The sequence below is a fragment of the Syngnathus leptorhynchus genome, chromosome 6 (genome assembly GCF_054491065.1).
Source record: "Syngnathus leptorhynchus isolate UIUO chromosome 6, UIUO_Slep, whole genome shotgun sequence".
NCBI lineage: Eukaryota > Metazoa > Chordata > Actinopteri > Syngnathiformes > Syngnathidae > Syngnathus > Syngnathus leptorhynchus.
Genome location: NC_141200.1, coordinates 78112 through 101493, shown reverse-complemented (window position 1 = coordinate 101493; position 23382 = coordinate 78112). Strand labels below are relative to the sequence as shown.

Below are 23382 nucleotides of genomic sequence, written 5' to 3'. Positions count from 1 at the left end.
GGTCTGTGAAGATGGGCCAATGGCAAACAGCAGCACCGTTGTTGGAGCTGAATGGTCACAAAATCACAAAAATGGTTTTGCAGTTGACGTTTTTTTTGTTTTGTTTTTTTTTTTCCCCCCTATGGAGAGAAAAGCAGCCACGGAATCCAAAATAGCCAGGCCGTCCTTTTCATCTTCGGATCTTCGGATTTGGCTTCTTCGGGCGGAATGCTCGCCGTGAGTGTCGGTGCGCCCGGACAGGAGCCCCTCTCGCCCCTCTCGCCCCTCCCCCCCGGCGATGACAACACGATGATGAGTTCCCCTGGCTGTGAAGCAGCAGAGGAATTTGTGGGTGCGGATTGGACCGCTCGTCTCTCGCTCCCTCTCTCCGCCTCGCTCTCTCTTTCTCTCACGGCTCGCTTGCCGGCGAGAGAAAGAGACGACGAGAGGAGAGGAGAAGGGGGAGAGCTCCCTTGCGCGAGACGCCAACAAACGGGACTTTGTCGAGGAGGAGCCGCCAGCATAGACGCGGGGGGAAGCCCCTCGGCTCGCGGATGCTCGGAGAGGGACGTCGAAAGCGAGTGCTGAGAGCGAGAGAGAGAGAGGCTGCCAGCCCGGCCGCTTTCTTGAACTTGTTGATGCGGCGCGGTGGTGCCGTGGCCGCTTTGTTTGGCAAGTGAGATGGATGGGAGGCGATACGGCGAGTAGTCTCCTGCATTCAAGACCCCGCAGAGGCGCTTTGAGGAGCAGTCTACCCTCAGAGGTGAGCGAGCGAGCGAGCGAGCGAGCGAGCGAGGGATGCGTGAGGAGCAGCAGCAGCAGCAGCAGCAGCAGCAGCAGCATTCTTCTTCTTTTGGGCTTGCGCCAATGCAGACGCGCCGGCTAATGGCTTTGCCGCAAAGGATCAGAGCGCGTGTGGTCTCGTCACGCTGTGGCCGCACTGCGATAACCTGCCGCGTGTGCGCGTGAGCGCGCGCTCCGACGCTTGTCGCCCCCCTCCTAACCCCCCCCCCCCCCCGATTGTCCCCCAGGTGAGCATGGCAGCAGGCGTGGCGGCGTGGCTCCCGTTCGCCCGCGCGGCGGCCATCGGTTGGATGCCGGTGGCCAGCACCCCCATGCCGGCGCCCCCGGCCGACAAGCGCGGCGGCAAAGCCCAGGACGGGCTGCTGATCCTCAACGTGAGCGGCAGCCGCTTCCAGACGTGGCGGACCACGCTGGAGCGCTACCCGGACACGCTGCTGGGCAGCAGCGAGAAGGACTTCTTCTTCCACGAGGAGAGCGGCGAGTACTTTTTCGACCGCGACCCGGACATCTTCCGCCATATCCTCAACTTCTACCGCACGGGCAAGCTGCACTACCCGCGCCAGGAGTGCATCTCGGCCTACGACGAGGAGCTGGCCTTCTTCGGGATCATCCCGGAGATCATCGGGGACTGCTGCTACGAGGAGTACAAGGACCGGCGGCGCGAGAACGCCGAGCGGCTGCAGGACGACGAGGAGATGGACGGCGCCGGCGCCGAGGCGGCGCCCGTCAACCTGACGGCCCGGGAGTACCTGTGGCGCGCCTTTGAGAACCCGCACACCAGCACCCTGGCGCTGGTCTTCTACTACGTGACGGGCTTCTTCATCGCCGTCTCGGTCATGGCCAACGTGGCGGAGACGGTGCCGTGCGGCGCGCCGGCCGAGCGCGCCCGGGAGGTGTCGTGCGGCGACCGCTACGCGCTGGCCTTTTTTTGCCTGGACACGGCCTGCGTCATGATCTTCACCGTCGAGTACCTGCTGCGGCTGATGGCCGCTCCCAGCCGCTTCAAGTTTATGAAGAGCGTGATGAGCGTCATCGACGTGGTGGCCATCATGCCCTACTACATCGGCCTGGTCATGACAGACAACGACCAGGTGAGCGGCGCCTTCGTCACGCTGCGCGTCTTCCGGGTCTTCCGGATTTTCAAGTTCTCGCGCCACTCGGCCGGCCTGCGCATCCTGGGCTACACGTTAAAGAGCTGCGCCTCCGAGCTGGGCTTCCTGCTCTTCTCGCTCACCATGGCCATCATCATCTTCGCCACCGTCATGTTCTACGCCGAGAAGGGCTCCGCCGCCAGCAAGTTCACCAGCATCCCCGCCGCCTTCTGGTACACCATCGTCACCATGACCACGCTGGGGTAGGTCGCCCGCCCGCCCGCCCGCCCGCGAGCCCGGCCGGCCTTTTGGGAGCAGCTCGCGCTCTTCCGGCGGATGGTCGTTCAAAAGGATTTGTCTCCGAGCGGATCTTTGGGGACGGCCGCCTCCTCCGGGCCCTCCCTCTTTCCTTCTTATCGCTGATTAGCGGCCCAGATTAGATCGAGTACATCTGGAGCCGTGCCGTCCCGTCTTTGCATTCCAGTGGCCGCGTCGGTGGTTTACGAGCGATTGAAGGCGAGAGCAGCTGCCAAAAGAGCGCAACTCACAAGGGAGCTGCGGTGGCTGAGGAGAACGGGCTGAGGCCCGGCGCCGTGGACCGACACACACGCGCCGCCGCGCATTGTGTTCTCGTTCTCCATCAGCTGCTGCCCCCGGAAGTTGCGCTCCAGAGTTGCAAAAGAAATGGACAGGCCTAACTTGGCCTCGGAGTCTGCTCGCTCGGTGACAAATGCCCGAGCTGGCCCCGGCCGGCCAAGATGCATATATTGCCGTGACGGGCTTCGAAGCGTCTGCCCACAAATCAGTCCATCGAGTCACGCGCAAATGACAAAGGATCTCGGCGGCCCGTATTTGCATACAGATGGAACGGGCTCACGGATATTAGCAGACGCACGCACGTGCACGCCGTCCGTCACTTTGTCGGAACGCTCCACGTCGCCGCCCTTTCCGCCATCCCCGTCCGATCCGCGTTGCCATTGGCCAATCGCTGCTTTGTAGTCTGTCGGTTGGGCTCAATGTCGCAAAAAATTCACAAACGCTGACGTATTCCTCAAGTAGGTTTCTCAACGCTCGTGGCAAAAGTCAAGATTCTACGCCAACCAGACACCGGCAGAGAGGCGTGCCCAGGCGAGGCGCTTGAGTTCAGCGCTAAATCTCGCCTCAATTTCCATCAATCTGTTTGCATGTTCCAAAAGAAAAATTCCATTTCCGCAGAAGACTTTGCCGCAATCAGATTAGCATGCGACTGGCCCGCGGGACTCAATTCTTGAAAATAAGAGCAAAATGAAGCCAGCCAGCCAGCCAGCCAGCCAGCCAGCCAGCCAGCCCCCCCCCATCAATTGTGGTCGGCCTCTGCGGTCGACGCGGTTGCGGCAACGGAGCTCTGTGCCCGCCGCGGGATGTCACGATGGCAAACACCCGACTAGAATTGACTAGAATGCCTCCCCGAAACCTTTGTCTCCGTAGGGGAGCGCTTATTTTCTCTGACAGCAAAGCGAGACATCTAGATAGATGCGTGGACACGCACAGCATATGTTGAAGGTAAAGCAGTGTGACTGTACTCTCTGCGACATCTGCGCCACTTTTCTCGCCGCTTTCAAAGTCGTGTCGGAAGCGCTCGCGACCAATGTGCCAAGCGAGCGGATGCCAAGGACATAAAAAGGCGGCGGCTCGGAGCCCCGCCCGCCCGTGACGTCATTTGCAGGATGACTCCTCCCGGCCGCCTGACGCACGGCAGCCGTTTGCCGCTCGGCTGATCCGAATAGCCTCATCGACTGGAATTCTTCCCTCTCGCGGGAGCTGCAGAGATATCCGTACATCTGGCAAGGCCGGCGCTGCCAAATTTGCCAGGAGCATCCGTTTGGCGCTCGCCGGCGGCTCGGCTCGGCTCGGCTCGGCTCGGGCGTACTCGGAGCGCCTGTCGGCCAGACAGAGCGGCGCTGATGTGCGAGGGCACCAAACTTTGACGACTATTTGAATGAAGCCGTGGGACTTGCTGACGTCCGGTCTTGGAGAAAACCAACATGGCTTCTCTTTTGGAGGAGAAAGATTGAACATTAGTGGAGTGTGACAGGAGGAGGGGGAGGGAGGAAAAAAAAAAAGCTTCTCACAGCGTCAGAGGGAGGCGCTGAATTTGATTCCTCCAAGCTCCGTGTATAAATATCTCCTTGTGTTGTCTGATGTCCCACGAAGCAATTGCCGACCCAAAAAAATAAAAAGGAGCTTAAATATAGCAAAGCCCCCGGGGATAGCGGCAGGGAGGGGGCCGTGATAGTGTGATTAAAAGCGGCGAGCTTCATTGTTAACGGCCAGGCAGGCGCCGCCCGGCGTCAGGAGGCCTGTGGCAGACAGTCAAGCTGCCGCCGCCCACTGATAGATTGCCGATTGTCATCACCACCTTTGGCTCCTCCCGCCCGCGGCTGGCCCAGACTTCTTATTTTGGCCTCATGTCTACTAGAAGAGGGCCATTGAGGTTTGAGAAAGGCCCGCACGGTCGGTCACAACGGCAGCTAATTACGCCGCTAGCGCCTTTTCAGCCACATTTGCAAGATTCCAGCGGCTGAGCGGCGTCTGATTTCAAACGGCTGATTTGCAGCGGCTGCTCACAGAGAGATTGCAGATGAAAGTTAATCTTGCCGCCGAGCACTAATCTGCTGCCACGCCGATGAGGGAGCGCTTCCCTTTTGATGACGCCCGCCGCCGCCGCCGCCTCCCTCTTGCGCGATGGCACGGGAAAGGTGACGGGGGAGACGCCCCTTTCCGTCCGACTCGGGCCAATCTCGTTAGGTCCCGTTCACAAGCGCAATTAGCAACCTCGTCGGCGGCAGGCTGACAATTTGTCAAAAGCGCCTTTTGACCCGAAGCCTCCCAGACACCACAGGCGAGCGCTCTCATTGGCATCGTGGCTCGCCCGTGGGGGAGGCTGACCATTTGGCTTTACGGTGGCGAGCATTTGTCGACAAAGCTCCACGACGCCGTCCGACTCCAATTATGAAGGGAGCAAAGCATTTTTTCTTGGATCTTGGTTGATCTTGGGCATCTGGCAAACAGCACAGAGCACGCTCTTCATTTGGACCGCCCCACCGTCGTCTCTCTCAAAGTTGTCGACCGGGTAGCCGTTTCGGAGCCTCCTATCTCCCCATGACGCCGTGCCGTGCCGTGCCGCTCGGCTTCTGCCAGCCAGCCAGCCGGCCCTGGCTTATCGCCCGTGGTGAAAATCCAGCGGGCTAATCCCAGCGCCCGCACCCCTTACGATGACTATCGGAGGGAGAGCTCAGAGCTGAGTCCTAATCCCATCAGTCTTTGGTGGCGGCGGTGGCATGAGTCAGCACGGCGCCCGCAATGATGCGCAGGGACCGAGTCAGGCCTCGCGTTCATTTTGGCCAATTTGGGAATGACGCCTGCCGGTGCACGTGGCGAGGTCTGAGGCAGAGACCGGCGTATATCGTCCAAAAGAAAAAAGGGAACTCGGCCAAGGCTGCTAAGACAGGACGAGACGCAATTAGGCGAGGAGATGGCGCCGCTGCCGCTGTTTTTCTTTTCACAATTGCCGGCTGAAGAATCGAATTCTATCTGAAGCCCGAGCATGCCCAATGACGTATCTGCGCTGTCATACAGATGGCTCTGGCTTTTTTCTTTTTCCCCTCTCGCTTCCCACTAACCAGATGGCGGTCTGATTCCAGACACGGGCTGGAAGACAATCCAGCACCGAGATTGCTTTTAGTACAAAGGCTTGAAGTACACCACACGCGGTGGCTCGGGGTGTCGCCCGCTGCTAAATGGAACCCGGTCGAGTAAAAGGGACAACGGCAGGCCGTAGTTTTTTCTCCCCAATCAAAAGCAAGTTTGCGTGGTGACGGCAAACTAGCCACCACCCTCGCCAACTCACTGGCTTTGGAGCTGTCCCTCCATCTGGACGTTCCGTCTTTGGCCATCTCGCCGTTCAGCTTTTTCTATCACCCTCTCCCAATCTCCCCGGTGAGATCACACTTTGCGTCCGTCTTTGTAGTCATCGTCTCCGCAAAACGCACGAGGCCGGTCGACATTTCCATTTGTCGTTTGCGTTGCGTGGCTCTTCTTCCAACGGCCTTGGTGCGAGCGAGCGAGCGAGCGATTGTTTGCAGGCTAGCTAGCGCTTCGTACCAAGGACGAAAAGGACAGAAAGGACATCAAGGGCGGGTGCGCTCACTCCAATGGCAAACGGGAGGGAAAAAGAAATGCGTTCACACTGGTTCGTTGAGAATCGGAGGATTCCCGCCCGCTCGCCTTCTTTTTGCCTGAAAATGACGATTGGCTACTTTAGGGGAAAAGCCCGGGCAGATGACGGATGGGAACGGAGACTGGCTCGCGGCCTCGCTTTCCGCCCGCCGCGATAAGCGCCATCCGGCCATCCGTCACCTGGACCGCCACCTCGAGCTCCGACGCGCCTTTAATCCGTCTCTGCCGAAGGGGGGCGGAAATGCATGGCGACGCGAAGCTCGGCTCTCGCCTCTTATGAACAATCCATCATCGCGAGTGCCTCTCTCCGGCGGGCCAATTTTTTTTTTCTTTTTTTTTTTCGCAAGCGCGCCACGAGAGCCTGGCCCGGCCTGGCCTGGCCTGGGCGCAGTCGACTGCTTGCTTTTCCAGAAGAGGGGAACGAAAAAGGTCTTCCGCCGTTAGCCACATCTGGCAAACGGGCCTCGGCTGGGACAAAGGTCAAACGTGTCCCACTTGCAAATAGAGAGGGGCCTCTGCGGGCGTTTTTTGGGCGACAAAGGAATCAGCCACGCCGGCCAACACATACCAAAGCAGCTCAACGTGACGACGGCACGCCGGAAGGAGGCCGTCTTCACACGAGTCCTATTTTTTGCTCGCCCGCTTCAGGTTCTTTCAAGTACTCCCGGGTCACTGCGACTATTTTGAGGCGAACAAAAAATAACATGAAACACACCCACACAAAAAAAGGCTATTTCAAGGAGACATAATTTCCTTTTTTGAAAAGCTTTCTGACATTGTCTGACAAAAGACACAATTGAAGTGTCAAACGGCTACGTTTTGGGGCGCTTTCGTTGCCATGACGACATCACTGGGTAGCGGGCCGAGCCAGAACGGAGACGGACGGGCTCAGAGACGGACTCGGAGACGAGCTCGGAGACGGACGGGCTCAGAGACGGGTTCAGCAATGGGCTCAGAGACGGGTCTCCGAGCGTGGAAATGTTTTGCTTGGTTGGTGACGGCTGCTTTCTTTGTCCCGCCCGCCCGCCCGCAGGTACGGCGATATGGTGCCCAAAACCATCGTGGGGAAAGTGTTTGGCTCCATCTGCTCGCTGAGCGGGGTGCTGGTCATCGCCTTGCCCGTGCCCGTCATCGTGTCCAACTTCAGCCGCATCTACCACCAGAGCCAGAGGGCAGAGAAGCGACGGGCCCAGAGGGTACGAAAGCGCAGCGACCGCCGTCTTGCTATGGGGGGGGGGGGGGGGGGGGGGGGGACACCTGACAGGGGCCAGAATGCCAGCAAGAGCAATGTTTGTATTTTGCTAAGACACGAGGCGGACGGAGGATGTCCTGGCTAAATTGCGACACGGCAAAGGCTAAAACCGAGGTCTGTTTGTTCAAACAGAAAACTCGCCTCGCGAGAATCCGCGCGGCGAAGATTCGGGGCACTAATGCCTATATGCGCTACAAACAAAACGGGCTCCTGATCCACTCACTGGAGGAGGTAACGGTGGGGGTCCTCGGGGGAGGGGCTTGTGTCATCCCAGCGCTTCCATGCATCGCACCTCTCCACATGCTGTCCATGCAACTCCTTCCTCGCCGCCTTGTGGCGAAGAGCAGCCGTGACATGAGCCGGCTCTGCATGTCTGTCCAACAGCGTTTGGAGGGGGAGAGGGAAGAAACCAAAAACCAAACAAAAAGCGTAGCACGGAGCTTCCGGGATAGCGGGTGACCTCCGGGTGGCCCCCGGGTGGCTCAGCCCGCCCGCCAACTCCTCAAAACTCTGTTTTAGTGCTTCCGAGAACGTAAGCGCAGACTAACACCTTCCATCCCAGAGCTTCATCCAATGTGCACTTTGGTGGTGGTGCCGCTTTCCGGTTCTGTGCCGTGTTTGCTGCGGTGTTTTCCATCTGTGTGCTCGAGCGTGCCGCCGCCGTCTTCGCACTCGACGGTCCCCTTTGGGCCCGAAAAAAAAAAAACTATTGTGTTTTGTCATGCATCTCCGAAACATCCTCATGCTCGCCGGGTCGCAGTAGATTGGCTGCCATTGCTCCGGATGGGCCTTTGTGAGCTAGCTAGCTAGCTAGCTAACTAGCTAGCCGTTGCTTGTCGCTGGCGGCATCAAACCGTGGAGGTCCCAGCCGCCGACTGACATGCTCCGTGTCTCGGTTCTTCCGCCGGTGCGCGTTGCAAGGCCTCCAAGGAGGCCGGACAAGCCCTGGTGGGGAAGTCTTCCTCCGGACCGCCCTTCGAGAGCCAACACCATCACCTGCTGCACTGCCTGGAGAAGACCACGGTAAGGTCCCGCCTAAAACCCTTTCGCAACTGTCCTGTGTATCGCGCAAGCATTCAGTTGAGAAAAATAAATTCAATCATTTTAAAATGAAATTGAAAAAAGATTTTTTTCTTTTTTCATCAAAATACGGAAGAAACAGACGCAGCCCTGCCTGCCTGGCTGCCTGGCTGCCTGGCTGCGTGGCTGCCTGGCTGCCTGCCTGGCTGTCTGTCTACCTGCCTGCGTCGCGCAAATAGAACCAAAGGCAGTTTTTTCATCCGTGCGCTAAATGCCGAGTCAATTCATAGGCGGCAGGAGTTAAAAATAGCCGCAAATGGGGAATATGCCACGAGAATGCGGCTCCAGCAGGCCAGAAACAAACAAAGCGGAACGCCATGCATCATTCACAAGCTTAAGAGGCTTTTAAATGCGACTACGCCGCGCAAGTTTGACAACGGCGGCTCGTGCGGACCGGCCCGGCCGCTAAATCGCCGCTCCGGCTTATTAATGTGCTGCGGCTTCGAGCGGGAAGGCGGGATTTGAACAGACGCAATTCCACTCATGTCATGTGGACACACAAGCACAAATGCACTATCAGCGTACGTATATCAAGGAGACGCTATACTATCCGGCCATTTGCATTCATCACCCAAAACAGGGGTTTCCGACCCAAAAGGGGAGAAAATGAGCTTTCTGCCAAGAGAAACGTGGCGACGTGGACGATACAACTATGCTGCTTCTGCGATGCCGCAAATGATGAAATGACAAAGCCAATCCGAGCAAGCATATTTTCTGGCAAATGCGTCAAGTCTTAAGCTCCCCAGAAAAACAACAACAACAACAACAAAAAAACAATCACCGTCTTCCAGCATCTAATCCGAAAAATGACGTACAGCGTTACCACTCGCTCGGGCCGCTCACTTCCCAACATTAGCAAAGCTACGACAACACATTTTGACGCTAGCTAGCTAGCTAGCTAGCTTGCTTTTCAACAGCAACGCGTAGCGAGTAAAGAAGGTTAGCCTGTGGCCTGGACGGCAGCGCGTCGTCGGCTGGCGCCAGAAGCCCGCTGGCGAGCGTGACCTTCGAGTCGCGCTCATTCGTGGCAGGCTCGGCAACATTTGCGCAGATGGCCCTCCATCTGGCCCTCCATCTGGCCCCGTCGTCATTGGCTTTCCGACGATCGGACGAGCTGGCATCGGACGCCTCTCCGTCACCGACCTCGACCGTGTCGCTTGCAGTCTTTTTTCGGATTCTTCTCTATTTGGCACTTCTTTGTCACACACTGGGCGCGTGCCTTCCTTTCCCCGCAGAACCACGAGTTTGTGGACGAGCAGACGTTCCAGGCCAACTGTACTGAGATCTCGGTGATGAAAAAGTCGGGCTCCCGCGAGTCCTCGCTGTCGTCGTCGCCGGCGGCGCACGGCCTGGGCTCGTGCTGCTCGCGGCGCCAAAGGAAGACGAACAGCTTTGGCCTGGCGAGCGCAAAGAACCAGGAGCTGAGCACCATCCAGATCCCGGAGAGGCCCGCCGCTAACAGGTAGCCGAGACCGTCGGCCAGCGCACTGCATTATTCACACAATCGCCTGGACACATTTTTGCGGCCTCTCACTATTACACCACCGGGGGCGCCGTCATCATAGCTTCTCAGTGAGCTGCAGAGGATTCCAAAAAACAAAACACGCCTGCCAGTCATTTTCAACTCGGATGGGCTCGAAAGCTCCGAGCTGGATGTGTCGCCGCAGACGCAAATAAATCTGGCGGATGCGGCCGCGCCGAGCGAGCCTCGCCCATCCGTCGCCGACTCCTTCATTGGAAACGCTCGTCTCTGCTCTCGTTACGGCCGAAGAGGCTCGAACGGAGGCCGCTTCACGCTGTGGCCACAGACACGGGGGGCTCAGCGCGCTCAAGTCGCATCTCCGACACACGCAAACGGCCCGGCGCCATTGTCTCGGCACGGTTTTTGCCGCTTGCGTGCGCCCGCTAACTTTTGCCGGTCTGCTCTGGTCGCAGCCGCTCCAGCCTCAACGCCAAAGCGGACGAGACGGCGGCCCTGAAATGCGAGCAGGCTTACGTCAGCCCCCGCACGGTGGGCCTGACCGCCCCGCTGGCGACCGACGGCTCGTCCGGCGCCGCCTCGCCGTACTCGCACAGCAACATTGTGCGAGTATCGGCCTTGTAGACCTCGCCACCTTCCGCCCCACCCCGAGGAGACGGGACCGGCGAGCACGAACCTGCCGGAGGGATTCTGAGACGATCTTTTGCCGAGCGATGATCTCATCTGATGTCAAACCCTCCCTGCCCTGCGTGGTTTGGGGGAAAAAAAAAAAAAAGAGTCCACCCGGACGAGAGCCGGACGCGACCAGCACATCAGCAAGCACAGCACGGTGGTTAGGGAGAGAACGCAGCCAGACAAAGACTTGATGACAAAGCACAGCACTTGGTCCTTTTTTGATTCGCCAGTCTGGCAACGTTTCCTTGTTTTTGGTTTCCCGGTTGCGGTCCGACATTCTGACAGGATGAAAGCGCGTGAGCGCAGTAAGCATCCCGTCGCCTTGGCAACCAATTGTCAGTTGCTTTTCACCTTCTTCCGCCACTCTTGTAAATTCACTCAACGGATGACAAACTTTGCTGACGTCTTTATTTGGGGAGGGGGGGGCAAAAAGGAAACCAAAAAAAAAGCTCAGTCTACTGGGAATTGTCATGAGATCCCCTAACCATTTCACTGTGTTCAAGGCCCATTTTGTACATTTTTCATGTTGTAAATATGTCCAGGACTTGACCGATGATGAGGTTGGGTCCTCTTATTTGTAGATTTGGTTTGCTTTGGACAACGGCGGGCGAGCGGTACGGCGGGCGGACGAGCGGTATGGCGGGCGAGAGCTCTCTTTCTGTCTCTTTCTTGACTGCTTGGATTCACGATGGATTTGCATGCTGTCATTGCACAATTGGGTTCTATTAAAGTTTGTCTCTGCTTCCTGGAGGTGTTTTCTCTCTCTTTCACAGGAAACAACCTACCTGCCTGCCTGCCTGCCTACCTCTTCTGACAGCAACGTTTTGCTTTGCGACACTTTTTGTTTGCTTCGAATGAAATACAAGACTTGTCATGGAGTAACTATATAGCCCCCGAACCCTCAAAACAGACGTCATTTGAAATGTGAATATTTGTCAATAAAAGGCAAATTCTTTTTCCAAACCCAATGCAAACAGATGAAGGCGGCGGCACTCACGTGCACTCACTCACCCGGCTCATGATGTCCGATGGGCTGGCTCCGTTCCTACTGCACAAATCCAAAATGCAACCTCACTCTTTACGTTCATTGTTGGCCCAAAAACGAGCAAAGCAAATCCATAGGTGGGCGAGCGTGTCAAATAATTAGTCCACGCGGCTTCTCTTGGCTCGGCTCGGCTCGGCTCCGCACGCTTTGGCACAAGGAGGAAATGGGCGGAGTTTCTCACTCGTCGGTTCCTCCGCAGCCTCGGTCGACGTGATGTTTTCGCAACGTTGGCCTTGCATTGCGTCAAACAAGTCCAAAAGCACGACTGGGCTCGCCTCATCCTCCGCCTCTGGCCTGGTACTTTTGATTTAAAGGCGGCCGCTGCTCCAAAATCTGCTTTAGAAAAACACCAACCCGAGTTGCTTCATCTTCTGCACACAACACTCACTGCAAAAGAGCAACTCGCAAATTGAATTCAATTGTTTATTTCAAAGTGATGCGCAATGGCTCCATTGACTTGTAAAATTCCTCTTCAAGAAGTGTACGACGACTTAGGACGGAATGACCACGTGAACAATTGGATTCCAGTGCAAAGAAAAAAAAAAGCGGCGCGCGCGCGCTTGCTGCTTCGGCGCAGTCGATTCCATTCCAAATTGTCAACTCCGACTAAAGGGCCAAAGGCCGCTTGGCACGCGGTTACGGCAATCTGACGGCCAGAGCGGAGGCGCTACGCAGAGGCCGCTCAAAAAGCTTCGTGGGGCCATGGGAATAATCGTTAAGTAGCTGCCGCGGGAGAACATGTTTGGACCTGAGCGGCCCGGCGGGTGGCGCGGGCCTCAGGCGCTCCCGCAGAGCCGCTCGGGCCCATTCTCAGCTCCTTTTGGAGGTTGTTTTGCATCCGCGATGCCATCGAACGGGCCCACCGATCGAGCCGGGCGGCGGGACCCGCGTTAGCGGCCCGCCGCCGCAGATGAGGACGTCAGCTTGCTTTTCAGCCCATAGAACTCGGTGCGGAAGTGAGGGTTGACCGCGGCGTAGGTTATCGGGTTGCTCAGTGATGTCATGCAGGCGATGGACACGCACAGGATCTCCACATCCTGCTTGGTGGCATCCTGGAACGCAGAACAGAAAGAATGACGTCAGGGAGGAAAGGAGGAAGGGAGGAAGGAAGGAAGGAAGGAAGGAAGGAAGGAAGGAAGGAAGGAAGGAAGGAAGGGAGGGAGGGAGGGAGGGAGAGAGAAAGAAAGAAAGAAAGAAAGAAAGAAAGAAAGAAAGAAAGAAAGAAAGAAAGAAAGAAAGAAAGAAAGAAAGAAAGAAAGAAAGGAAGGAAGGAAGGAAGGAAGGAAGGAAGGAAGGAAGGAAGGAAGGAAGGAAGGAAGGAAGGAAGGAAGGAAGGAAGGAAGGAAGGAAGGAAGGAAGGAAGGAAGGAAGGGAGGGAGGGAGGGAGGGAGGGAGGGAGGGAGGGAGGGAGGGAGAAAGAAAGAAAGAAAGAAAGAAAGGAAGAAAGAAAGAAAGAAAGAAAGAAAGAAAGAAAGAAAGAAAGAAAGAAAGAAAGGAAGGAAGGAAGGAAAGGAAGGAAGGAAAGGAAGGAAGGAAGGAAAGAAAGAGGGGTGGGCGGCCCGGTGACCTGTGTGTTCCTGTTGCCGTGTCGCATCCAGTTGATGAGCACTGTGGTGAGGAGCGGCGTCCAGAAGAGGAGGAAGGTGAGGATGATGTAACCTGCCCGTATGGCCATCTTGCTCTCCTTCCTCTTGCCGTTTCTCTCCCTGCTGGCGGTGGGCGGCATCGTGCAGACGGCACCTTGTATGTTGGCCGCCACCACGCCAAGGCTCGTCGACGGCTGCTGGGCCGGGCTCTTTTGGGCGGGCGCCCGGTCTCCGTGAAACGGCTCGGCCCCGGCTTTCCGGCCGGTCGGAGCTCCGGGCTCGTCGGCGCTCGACCCGCTCTCCTTTCTGACGGAACGATGAGAAAGACGCTACGTTCGTTTGGGAACATTTGCACGTGTCCGGACCCCGGCGGCCCAGTCCCTCCCCGTTTGCACACAGGCAGGCGCTTGCACAAACACTAGCTGGCTCTGCCAAAAGGTTCCAGACCCTGACCAAGAACGACGCACCTCGCCGCTTTTGTCGGCCGATCCGGATCGGCCTCAGCTCGCCGCGACTCCTCGCGTCCGGCCTCTCCCGCTTTGTCATTCTGGCAGACGGGGAAGACGCCCTTGTCGAATATCCTGCGATTGTGCGCGCGGACGAGGACCAAGATACGGGCGTAGAAGCCGACGATGACGCCGAAGCAGGCCGCCCACATCGGGAAGAGGACGTAAATCCCAAAGGTGTCGTAGGACGACGGCGGCGAACGCTCGCACCTGGCGTGCACGGGCGAGTCCTTGGCGTAGGTCAGGCACAAGCAGGCCACCAGGGCGGCCGACAGCCACGTCAGCGGCACCGACGCCCAGATCTGCCGCCGCCTCTCGCCCGCTCGGAAGGGTCGCGCCACGGCCCGGTACCGCTCGGCCCCGATGCAGGCCAACGTGGAGAGCTGCGCGCAGGAGCCGAAGGAGAAGGAGGCCACCTGGGTCGGGAGCGAGAGGGGACCGATTGACGGACGGCTCGATAGACGGGAAGGGGAGGACAAAAGCGGCGGCCCACCTGGACGTCGCACAGCCCCCGGCCGGCGTCCCGGAGCAGCAGGACGGCCAGGAGCGCCGGACAGTCGCAGACGCATCGCAGGATGTCGGCGGCGGCCAGGTTGAGCAACAGGGCGTTGGTCCAGGTGCGCAGGCTCTTGCGCTTGCACACGGCCAGGATCACCCAGGCGTTGGCCGCCAGCCCCGCCGTCGCCGTGCTGGCCAGGATCAAGCAGTTGGCCGCCAGAAAGGCGGCTCGCGTGCCGCAGGCGCTGCAGTTCCCGGACGCGCTCGCCATGACTTTGACGCGTTAAGGAGCGCTGGATAAAAGGGGCCGCCCCCGAGAGCGCCGCCGGGCCGCGTGGGACTCGGCGTCAATTAAACCCACGGGAGGCAGGGAGGGAACGGAAAAAACAAAAGCCACCGCTGATAATTGACGACAATTGTGAGGCAGGGCAGGGGCAGGGGCAGGGGCAGGGGCAGGGGCAGGAGCAGGGGAGGGGAGGGGCAGGGGCAGGGGCAGGGGCAGGGGAGGGGAGGGGAGGGGCAGGGCGCTGCCCGTACAAATTGGCTACACACAGGCACTCGGACGGACGAACTAGCGGGAGGTATTTGGAACGACTTCCCCAATAAATGTGAAAGAGTCGTCAACAAATCGGTTCAAGTTTGCTGGATCCGACGGCGACCAGCCGGCCCTCCCATTTGGCCGTGAGGAGGCGAGAAGCCGGCCCAGATGGCGCTTGTTGAGGTAACCGAGGCGAAACTAATCCCTTTTGCCGAGAAAGCGCAAAATGCTCTTTGCTTCCCGACTCCGCGGCAAATCCGGGATTAGATTGACAAAAGGTATTGTTTCCTCCCGCCCTCGGCTTTCGTCGTCGTGGTCACATATGTGCGTACGCAATAGAAAAGGTCTATCCGACTATATGGGAGCAAATAAACGAGCGCCGAGGAGAGCCACGCAAAGTCATTTATTTGCTCAAAGCACAAATCCAAAATAGGAACACTCACAAGGCGAAGCGGTCAAACCATGCTAGTCACTAAGCCACGCACGGCACGGCCCTTAACGCCACCATGACACCTAATCGCAGCACTTTGATTCTCTACATTCTCAGTGACTAGGTTTTTATTGGGAATACAGAGCTATTTCTTTTTCAAGCCATTCCACTTGCAGAGCATTACTGTTTGCAAAAGCCAGAATGGTTGCGACAAGTGCGCGCCGTACCTAAACGAGTGGCCTGTCACGGACAAGACCAAGTGAGGAGCGCGACAGGCGGCCGGCCCGTCTTGGACGGCTGGAGTGTGTGGCAGAAGGCCTGCCATCTCGCTTCTTTTGTCCTCCGCCTGCTCCTCAGCTGTCAGTCTGGCCCGTCCAGACTGCCGCCGACGCCGTCCGTCCGTCCGTCCTTCCATCCGTCCGTCCTTCCATCCGTCCTTCCATCCGTCCGTCCGTCCATCCATCCATCCATCCATCCATCCATCCATCCATCCGTCCTTCCTTCCATCCGTCCTTCCATCCGTCCGTCCGTCCATCCATCCATCCATCCATCCATCCATCCATCCATCCATCCATCCATCCATCTCTGGATGCGCGCGTCACAGAGGCCGCACCTTGCCGTGCCTGCTGATCCCGCCGGAGCAGCCGGGACGGCGCCTCCCGTTGACGGGTCGCATGCCGACGTCGATTGCGGCAGCGGGTGACCCGCGGGGAATGTAGCGACCGCAGGACAGCATCTCCAGGGCGGCGTCGCGAAACTGGCCGGACAAGAAAAGAAAAAACAAAAAAAACGTTCTGCGCGTGCTCGGCGCCACCGTGACCCGCCCGGCTAAAGAGAAACAAACTGACCTGCTTGTTGGAGAGGAAGTAGATGACGGGGTTGTAGACGGGGCTGGTCTTGGCAAAGTACATGGGCATGGTGGCCAGCAGCGGGGGGATGCGCAGGCTCGGCCGCAGCACCACCGCCGCCGACAGGGCGGTGTAGGGCAGCCAACACGCAAAGAAGGCCACGATCATGGCCAGGACCATGGTGGCGGCGCGCCGAGTCTCCGTCCGCAAAGAATGCCCCACCTGCGGCTCCACGCTCCGGTTCAGCTGAGAGGAAGGACAACGCTGGCGTGGATGCTTTCGACGGCCGTCCGGCGGCTGCGCTGGCTCGCTACCTTGCGCAGGGAGGCCAGCACCTTGGCGTAGCAATAGACGATGACGGCCACCGGGAAGACGAAGCAGGTGAGCGTGTAGAGCAGAAGGTAGCTGTAGTTGCTCCACGACCTCTCCTCCCAGGCCAGCGAGCAGGACGTGCCCACGCCCTCGGGGCTGTAGCCGCTCCAGCCCAACAGCGGCGCCACGGCCCAGAAGAGGCAGAAGAGCCAGACGCACAGGAGCCCCGTCGCGCTGCGCCGCATGCTCAGCTCGCGCCCGGCGCCGGGCCGGCACACCACCTTGTAGCGCTCGTACGACAGCAGGGTCAGCGTGCACAGCGACACCAGGCCTGCCGAGAGCCCGCAAACATTTCAAAGAACAGAAAGAAGCCTTGCCTGCCGAGAGCCCGCAAACATTTCAAAGAACAGAAGCGTTGCCTGCTCGCTAACTGCTCGGATGTTGCCCCCTCACCAAAGTAGTTGACGGCAAAGCCCTGGAAGACGCAGGCGGCCCGCCCCATGAAGAAGGAGCCGTGGTAGTTGGTGACGGTGACCACCAGCGAGCCGCACAGGCCGATCATGAGGTCGGACACGGCCAGGCTGAGGACAAAGACGTTCATGGGGCGCAGCAGGCCGGGGCTCCTCAGCGACACGCCGATCACCAGGCCGTTGTTGAAGACGCTCAGCACCGTGTTGATGAACATCAGGAAGGCCAGCACGCTGTAGCCCACGCGGGGAAAGACGGTGGCGGCGGGGGCAGGCGCTGCCTCCGGGCTCCGGGCCGTGTCGTTGGCGTCCATGCTGAGAGTGACGCGCCGGCAGCGGCGCCAGCAGCGGCGCCGGCCGGCCACCGGCCGGCCGCCCGCCCTCGCCCCCTCGATCTTATCGCTGGCTTATGATCCGCTGGCCGCAATATGACAGATTGAATCCTAACAGGATTTGGATTTGGAGTTAAACGGATTGGCCGCCGTGACGCCCGTCGGAAGCGAATACTCCATTCCGACAGCGGAAAAGCCATTTTCTCACTCACTTGTTTAATTCCACACCGGATGGACGACACTTTGCTTGCAATGAAGGTAAAGGCCAGAGTCAAGCACATTTAGCACCATACGCTCACGTTGGACTAAATAAAGCAAACACCGGCCAGCGAGCCACAAAGCCGTCAGCAACTCTGCCCTCGACCCAAGGGGGACTCGTGCTGCAGCGGCGTCCGGCGCGGGAAGAAGGTGTGCCCAAAGTCGTAGTTGAGCAGGCAGCTGATGGACGCCATGTAGATGTCGGCGAATCGCGAGAGCCGACGTGAGAAGTACGTGGGGTTGTGGTACGTGCGGAAGAGACTCCCGAACTGACGGTTGAACATCTCCTTGGCGTGCGGCCTGCCGGAACATTCCAGCGAGAACGTTGCGGGAATGGCAATCGGACAAAGGGGCGAGGCGGGGCTGACTCACCTCATGGCTTCCCGCTCCCGTTTCCACTCCTCCACCACGGCCTGAGCGGCGGGATCCCCGTGGACCTGCGTGAGCCACAGCGTGAGCCACAGCATGGGACCTGACGGACGGACGGACGGACGGACGGCTGACCTGCATCTGCTGGATGAGGCCGGTGAGGGCCTGAATCCAGCTGACGGTGCGCACGTACGCCTCGGTGTTCATGATCTTGATTTCCTTCCTCAGCTCGGGGATGATGGCGCCCGTCCTCCAGCCGTGCTTCAGGGTCAAATCCTGGCCGGGAAAGAGCAAGCCGACGGTTTGTGTTTTTTGGGGGCTGGGCATGCGCCCAGGCGTGGCTTACCGCCAGGTCGCTGTAGATGTGGTCGCCAAAGTAGAGCACTTTGGAGCCTCTCCAGCCGGTCAGTCTCAGGAACTCGTAGAGGTTTCCCTTGATGTGACGAGAAGGGGACGCAGTTTGAAAACATTCTTTTCAGGATTGTAGATCTGCCCTTTTTTTCTTTCCCCTTCACCTGTTTGTAGATCTGCCCTTTTTCCAACTTGTGAATTCGGTCCCACAGCAGCGCACCTCTGTCGGTGACCCGCCGGAAGGGCCTGCAAACATTTGAAGGACGGAGCCGCCGCTCGCGTTTGTGCGCAGCCGCTCTGGCGCAGCCGCTCTGGCTGGCGCACTTACTTTCTCCTGTCGTTGAAGAAAGCCGGCTTGTCGGCCTGAACGATAACCACGTCAAACAGGTCCCGCCAGTCCCTCCCCACGATGTAGTTCATGCCTCGATCCCTGAGGAGGGCGACGCGACCGTCCGTCACTTTTCGGGAGGGCGAGCGAGCGAGCGAGCGAGCGGGCCGACGCGCCACTCACACAAAGTCAAAGGGGCTGTTGGTGATGAGGAACATCTTCTTGCCGTGCTCGTACAACTTCTTCACCACGGCGTGACTCTGCTCGCCGTAACAAATGTATTTCCCTGCGTAAACAGAGCTCCGTTGTCTTTTGGAACAATGTTTGCCACGCAACGAGAAACAAAAGGCCCGTTACCGACATCCGCCTCCACCGCTCGGTACATAATGCCCTTTACGTGAACATCTCTGATGGCCTCCTGTGAAGAGAAAGGGGGGGGAGACTCTGCGTTAACATTCGGCCGCAGCGGGAGCAACGCGCTTTGATCCGGAAGCTCGTGCCAATACAAACGAGAACGGAGATGAAGAAAGGCTGCAAAAAGGAGACGCGAGTCGGACGAGCAGCTCAAACCCAGCAGACGAGGAGAGGCCTTTGTTCGCCACCAAATGGTTATGGCTATTTCAAAATGTCACTTAGCCGGCCGGCTCGCTTTGTTGTAACAAGTCCAATTTACAGACAGTGCCCCCATTCTCAGTACAATTTTGAAACCCAATGCTGCTCTCTGCTGGCCATAGCTATTTTTATTTATTTATTTGTTTTACTTTGCAACATGATGACAATGATAGCAAATGAGCCTAAGATGCTGCCGTGCCCCATCAAAACCAAATGAAAGAAACCCTACAATTGTTGTGGCACTCACTCACTCACTCACTCACTCACTCACTCACTCACTCACTCACTCACTCACTCACTCACTCACTCACTCACTCACTCACTCGCTGACATTTGACAGTTGCTGCATGTACCCAGCTTCAGTGGAACAAAAGAAAAGGGCACACTGGCTTTCATATTCATTCCATGTGCTTTGAGCATTTCAGCACTTTTGCCTGCTTGCCCACCTGCTTGCCCGCCTGCCTGCCCGCCCGCCTGCCCGCCTGCCTGCCCGCCCGCCCGCCCGCCCGCCTGCCCGCCCGCCCGCCTGCCCGCCACGCAGAATAAAGGAATGGCCGCCGCCACAGCCCGCTACGTTCTCTTTCTGGAGCCGGCCGGCAGCCCGGATGTCCAAAGGAATGATTGCACGTTTATAATTAGACGCCGGTCTTAGCGGCTAGAATTAGCAAGCCGTCGGATGCTACGCGCGCACCCACACGGGATGAATGGCAGCCACGCATTTTGCCCAAAGTGACGCAAGAACGAGGCGGCAGAGTATCTCACCTTGACGTCTTTGTACAGGTGCACGGGCTCGTAGTCGATGTTGTGCTTCATGAAGAAGTCGTTGACGCACGACAGCAGGCTCATCTCCGGCAGCGAGAAGATGTCCATGAACTGTTTCATGGAGTGGCCGTGCGAACTCTGCGGGACAGAGAAGAATGCCACCCAGGATGGACGGACGCCACCCGGGACGGCGGACGCCAGGGCCTGCTCGCACCTTGCCGTAGAAGTCGCTCATGATGTCGAGAGGGACGTGGCAGCCGTCGTACATGGCGACGACTTCCTCGTCGGGCACGGCGTGAAGACCCCTGCACAGCCACATTTTGCATGACTTCCAGGGAAATCACCTGCGCTTACGTAGCAAACACAACACAAGATAGACTGAGCGATGACCACGAAGCAAATGCAAAAACCAAACTCGTTTGTTCATTCGAGCTAAAAAAAATATTGAGCTTCCTTTTCTGGAACGTTGCTCTCAAGTGTTGAGCAAGCCCGCGCAAATATTGGAGCGCCCTTCGGCCAGCTGAAGCTCAACTACCTGTACACGGTGCCCAGCTGGATGTAATGGAAGGCGTCGATCTTCATCAGCAGCGCCTGAAGCCGCAAGGTCGGGTCACCGTGGTCACACCCCGACAGACGACCTCGAGCTCTTACCTTCTGAACATCATAGTGAAGCCCCCTCACGGCAAAATTGGGAATGTACTCATAATCCCGCAGACCCTCCGGATACTGAAAGAAAAGCACATTTCAAGCGTGCCGACAAATAGCCACAAAATTTGGTGAAGCGACGTTGGCCCGTCGTGGCGCCGCATCGCTCAGCGGAGCCCCGCCCACCCATTAATCGTCGGGCCCAAATGAGTTCTTTTAAAATTGCCGCAAATCTGCCCTTTTTTTCCCCTCCTTTTCAAAAGACAAAAAGAATGAGATTGAAAATAAAAAAAAAAAAAGAATCTGCCAGTATTTTTTCTTTCTGTCGCAGAAAATGAGGAAAATAAAATTCCGCTTTTCACCTGCCAATGCAGCCGGCAGGGTCACTCACCCTGTGCACTTACCCTGTGCTTGCCGATGAGGATGTCCCGCGCGAGGTTGAAGATGAGCGTGTGGAGGTGACGCGAGTAGAAGGCCAGCGTGTAGTCGTAGTCGAAGCCGTAGACCTCGATGTCTCGCAAGCACATCTCGTTGTTGGCAAATATGGCGTCGGGGTCCACCGAGGCGTTGGAGACGGACGGCGTGACATCTGGCCGCCGGAGAGAGAGAGGAGAGAAATGACGCTGGCTCTCGTCAAAAATTCTCATTTATTTGACCCAGCGAGATGGCAGAGCACTACTTTCGTCTCATTGGGTGAATAACCCTTGAACGTGGTTCCTTGGCACCCACCCTGGAGAGAAAATCTCACCTTGGCCCCTTATTTGATTTATGCAAATAAAGGCCTCCCTACCTCCCTCGCTCCCTCAGTGGGCCTCTCTGCACCCTAACCCAGTTTAGCCGGCCACATTCTCACCACAGTGGGAATAATCGTGTCGTCGATTCCAAGTAAGGAGGTGAAAGTAAGAGTCCTCCCTCACTGGGCATCTCTGCACCCTAACCCAACTTTGCCTAATCGTGTCGTCGATTCCAAGTAAGCGTGATGAAGGCCGAGGAGTCAACTTTTATTCAACGCTCCTACCTTCGGTGTCTCTTTTAGTTTGCCTGTAAACAGACCACAAGCTCTCCGCCGAGCTGCTACACACCGACGCTGCGCTGTCGGTCCGGATCGGGAGGGACTGACGGGAAAGCAGTCCACTGCGCCCGCTGGACAAATGGTGGCGGGTAGCCTTCGAGACATGACGACAGAGCAGGGTGGCCTTCCCCTGTGTCAGCAGACACGACAGGGGTCCCGACAAGGTCGCCATTGTTGTTGCTTTCAAGGAGGCAGCCCAGCCCAGTACGGTGGAGCGATCGCGGATGGCTCGACTGTCAAGACCTTCAGCGGCGGCCGCGGCGACGTCACTTCCGCCTTCGGCGAGACCGCAGCCAATCAACGCCCGGCTTCCGGGTACGAGGACAAATTTACCCCCCCAAAAACATAATGCTTTGATGGCAAATGTGCAACACATTGAAATGGTATAGGATAGAGCGACACAAACACGCACAATAACTCAATAAATAGAATGCTGCCGGTGAAATGGCTTGGCTCGAAAGCGTCCAACGTCATTTCCGTGTTTGGCGAACCTACAGCCAATCCGCGACGCGCTCCGAGCACCGAGCATCGCGGCGACATACGAAAGCCACTTCCGATACCGAGCACAGCGCCGGTGTCATATGAGAGAGGCTGGTATACAGATGCGCTTGCTTGCCTTATTTTGACTGGTGCCCATCTTCACCTTCCAAGCCATGAACTCTGTTTGTTCGAGAGCCAACAACTGTTTCGACTTCTCTACCAACGTCATGATGACCTTAGCCTTCGGCTGTTATATCACCACCGTGTTGATCGACACAAGCGTTCCCGTGGACATCCGTGTCACCAAAGTCATGCTGAGAAACGTCTACAACGTGACCGGATTCGGGGAGCCCTGCGATATGGTTTACATCACCTTTGACCTTTCGGCCCATTTGCAGCCGCTATTCAACTGGAATGTCCTCCAGCTCTATATCTTTGTGTTTGCCGAGTACGCGACACCGAAAAATGCTTTGAACCAGGTGATGCTTTGGGACAAGACTGTCTATCGAGGAAAAGACACGCTGTACCTCAGAGACCAAAAATCCAAATACTTCTTCTGCGATGACGGAAACGGACTGAGGGCCAACGAGAACATCACCCTGACGCTGTCGTGGAACATCATTCCCGTCGCTGGAAGTCTGGCCATTGTACCCGGGAATGGATACACCAGTCTGCCCTTTCCCGAGACATATGAGACTCCCACCGACTATTTGTGAGACACAAAGCAAAGCTCCACGTCTTTATTTGCGGGCTTTGTACAATCTTAACGTATGGCTGTGGAATAAAGGAGATTGCTGGAAGGAACATTTTGCACCCTCTTGTGTGTATTCTTGGCCAGTTTACAACATCAAGGCTTCTTTGAGAGGGCTTTGCTTTGACATTGCACCTCTTGTGTGTGTATGTATGTATGTATGTATGTATGTATGTATTTGCTTTGCTAGTTTACAACATCAAGGGTCCTTGGAAACGTGGTATTGGCATGCAAAGCAGAATATGTACACTTACGTGCAATTCAATGTACGTGTTCACATGCAGTCAGCGACTTGCTTTGGGGTACAGATTACAGACTATCCATCCGTTTTCTGTACCGCTTAGTCCCCACGGGGGTCCCGGGCGTGCTGGAGCCTATCCCAGCAGTCAAAGGGCAGTAGGCGGGGGACACCCTGAACCGGTTGCCAGCCAATCGCAGGGCACACACAGACGAACAACCATCCGCACTCGCACTCACACCGACGGGGCAATTGGGAGTGCTCAATCGGCCTACCAAGCATGTTTTTGGGATGTGGGAGGAAACCGGAGTGCCCGGAGGAAACCCACGCGGGCTCGGGGACAACATGCAAACTCCACACAGGGAGGGTCGGAGG

At 57.5% G+C, this 23382-nt stretch overlaps 4 protein-coding genes and 1 pseudogene across 8 annotated transcripts; 2 read left to right on the top strand and 3 right to left on the bottom strand.

Annotated features, from left to right (window-relative positions):
- The first annotated feature begins 1016 nt into the window (after nt 1–1016).
- On the top strand, nt 1017–10528 carry kcnd2 (potassium voltage-gated channel, Shal-related subfamily, member 2). 2 transcript variants are annotated; one of them, XM_085914194.1, is made up of 6 exons: nt 1017–2137; nt 7126–7288; nt 7477–7575; nt 8266–8367; nt 9660–9886; nt 10360–10528. In XM_085914194.1, exons 1-6 carry the CDS (start codon nt 1017–1019, stop codon nt 10526–10528), a joined length of 1881 nt encoding a protein of 626 aa, XP_085770320.1. The 2 variants fall into 2 exon arrangements, with proteins under 2 accessions (XP_085770320.1, XP_085770321.1); XM_085914195.1 differs by lacking the exon at nt 7477–7575.
- A 1637-nt stretch (nt 10529–12165) lies between these two features.
- Nucleotides 12166–14512, bottom strand: LOC147054940 (D(3) dopamine receptor-like). The gene is made up of 4 exons (XM_085915307.1): nt 14210–14512; nt 13678–14132; nt 13192–13516; nt 12166–12676 (listed from the first exon to the last, which is right to left on the bottom strand). The coding sequence occupies exons 1-4, from the start codon at nt 14483–14485 to the stop codon at nt 12515–12517; spliced, it is 1218 nt and encodes a 405-aa protein (XP_085771433.1). The 5' UTR covers nt 14486–14512; the 3' UTR covers nt 12166–12514.
- A 412-nt stretch (nt 14513–14924) lies between these two features.
- Nucleotides 14925–17123, bottom strand: parietopsin. Its single transcript, XM_085914752.1, has 4 exons — nt 16796–17123; nt 16345–16673; nt 16031–16276; nt 14925–15939 (listed from the first exon to the last, which is right to left on the bottom strand). Exons 1-4 carry the CDS (start codon nt 17121–17123, stop codon nt 15781–15783), a joined length of 1062 nt encoding a protein of 353 aa, XP_085770878.1. The 3' UTR covers nt 14925–15780.
- A 194-nt stretch (nt 17124–17317) lies between these two features.
- On the bottom strand, nt 17318–22793 carry nt5dc3 (5'-nucleotidase domain containing 3). Of its 4 annotated transcripts, none has more exons than XM_085914750.1 (14): nt 22546–22793; nt 20871–21055; nt 20473–20547; nt 20357–20412; nt 20036–20126; nt 19822–19959; nt 18805–18865; nt 18631–18733; nt 18448–18549; nt 18284–18365; nt 18115–18201; nt 17904–18044; nt 17772–17836; nt 17318–17699 (listed from the first exon to the last, which is right to left on the bottom strand). In XM_085914750.1, the coding sequence occupies exons 2-14, from the start codon at nt 20991–20993 to the stop codon at nt 17486–17488; spliced, it is 1338 nt and encodes a 445-aa protein (XP_085770876.1). In that variant the 5' UTR covers nt 20994–21055; nt 22546–22793; the 3' UTR covers nt 17318–17485. The 4 variants fall into 4 exon arrangements, with proteins under 4 accessions (XP_085770876.1, XP_085770877.1, XP_085770874.1 ...); XM_085914751.1 differs by lacking the exon at nt 22546–22793 and adding an exon at nt 22155–22435; XM_085914748.1 differs by lacking the exon at nt 22546–22793 and adding an exon at nt 21485–22119.
- LOC147054937 (signal peptidase complex subunit 3 pseudogene) lies at nt 21916–22822 on the top strand (annotated as a pseudogene).
- The last annotated feature ends 560 nt before the right edge of the window (nt 22823–23382 follow it).

Coding starts and splice junctions, on each gene's coding strand:
- kcnd2 (XM_085914194.1), top strand. CDS start 1,017: ATGGCAGCAGGCGTGGCGGCGTGGCTCCCGTTCGCCCGCGCGGCGGCC. Junction 2,138..7,125: donor GTCACCATGACCACGCTGGG/GTAGGTCGCCCG, acceptor GCCCGCCCGCAG/GTACGGCGATATGGTGCCCA. Junction 7,289..7,476: donor AGAAGCGACGGGCCCAGAGG/GTACGAAAGCGC, acceptor TTGTTCAAACAG/AAAACTCGCCTCGCGAGAAT.
- LOC147054940 (XM_085915307.1), bottom strand. CDS start 14,485: ATGGCGAGCGCGTCCGGGAACTGCAGCGCCTGCGGCACGCGAGCCGCC. Junction 14,133..14,209: donor GGGGGCTGTGCGACGTCCAG/GTGGGCCGCCGC, acceptor CTCCCGACCCAG/GTGGCCTCCTTCTCCTTCGG. Junction 13,517..13,677: donor CGGCCGACAAAAGCGGCGAG/GTGCGTCGTTCT, acceptor TCGTTCCGTCAG/AAAGGAGAGCGGGTCGAGCG.
- parietopsin (XM_085914752.1), bottom strand. CDS start 17,123: ATGGACGCCAACGACACGGCCCGGAGCCCGGAGGCAGCGCCTGCCCCC. Junction 16,674..16,795: donor CTTTGCCGTCAACTACTTTG/GTGAGGGGGCAA, acceptor GGCTCTCGGCAG/GCCTGGTGTCGCTGTGCACG. Junction 15,940..16,030: donor ACTTCCTCTCCAACAAGCAG/GTCAGTTTGTTT, acceptor TTGTCCGGCCAG/TTTCGCGACGCCGCCCTGGA.
- nt5dc3 (XM_085914748.1), bottom strand. CDS start 21,914: ATGTGTTGCACATTTGCCATCAAAGCATTATGTTTTTGGGGGGGTAAA. Junction 19,960..20,035: donor TGAGCGACTTCTACGGCAAG/GTGCGAGCAGGC, acceptor TCTGTCCCGCAG/AGTTCGCACGGCCACTCCAT. Junction 18,366..18,447: donor TTCTTCAACGACAGGAGAAA/GTAAGTGCGCCA, acceptor AAATGTTTGCAG/GCCCTTCCGGCGGGTCACCG.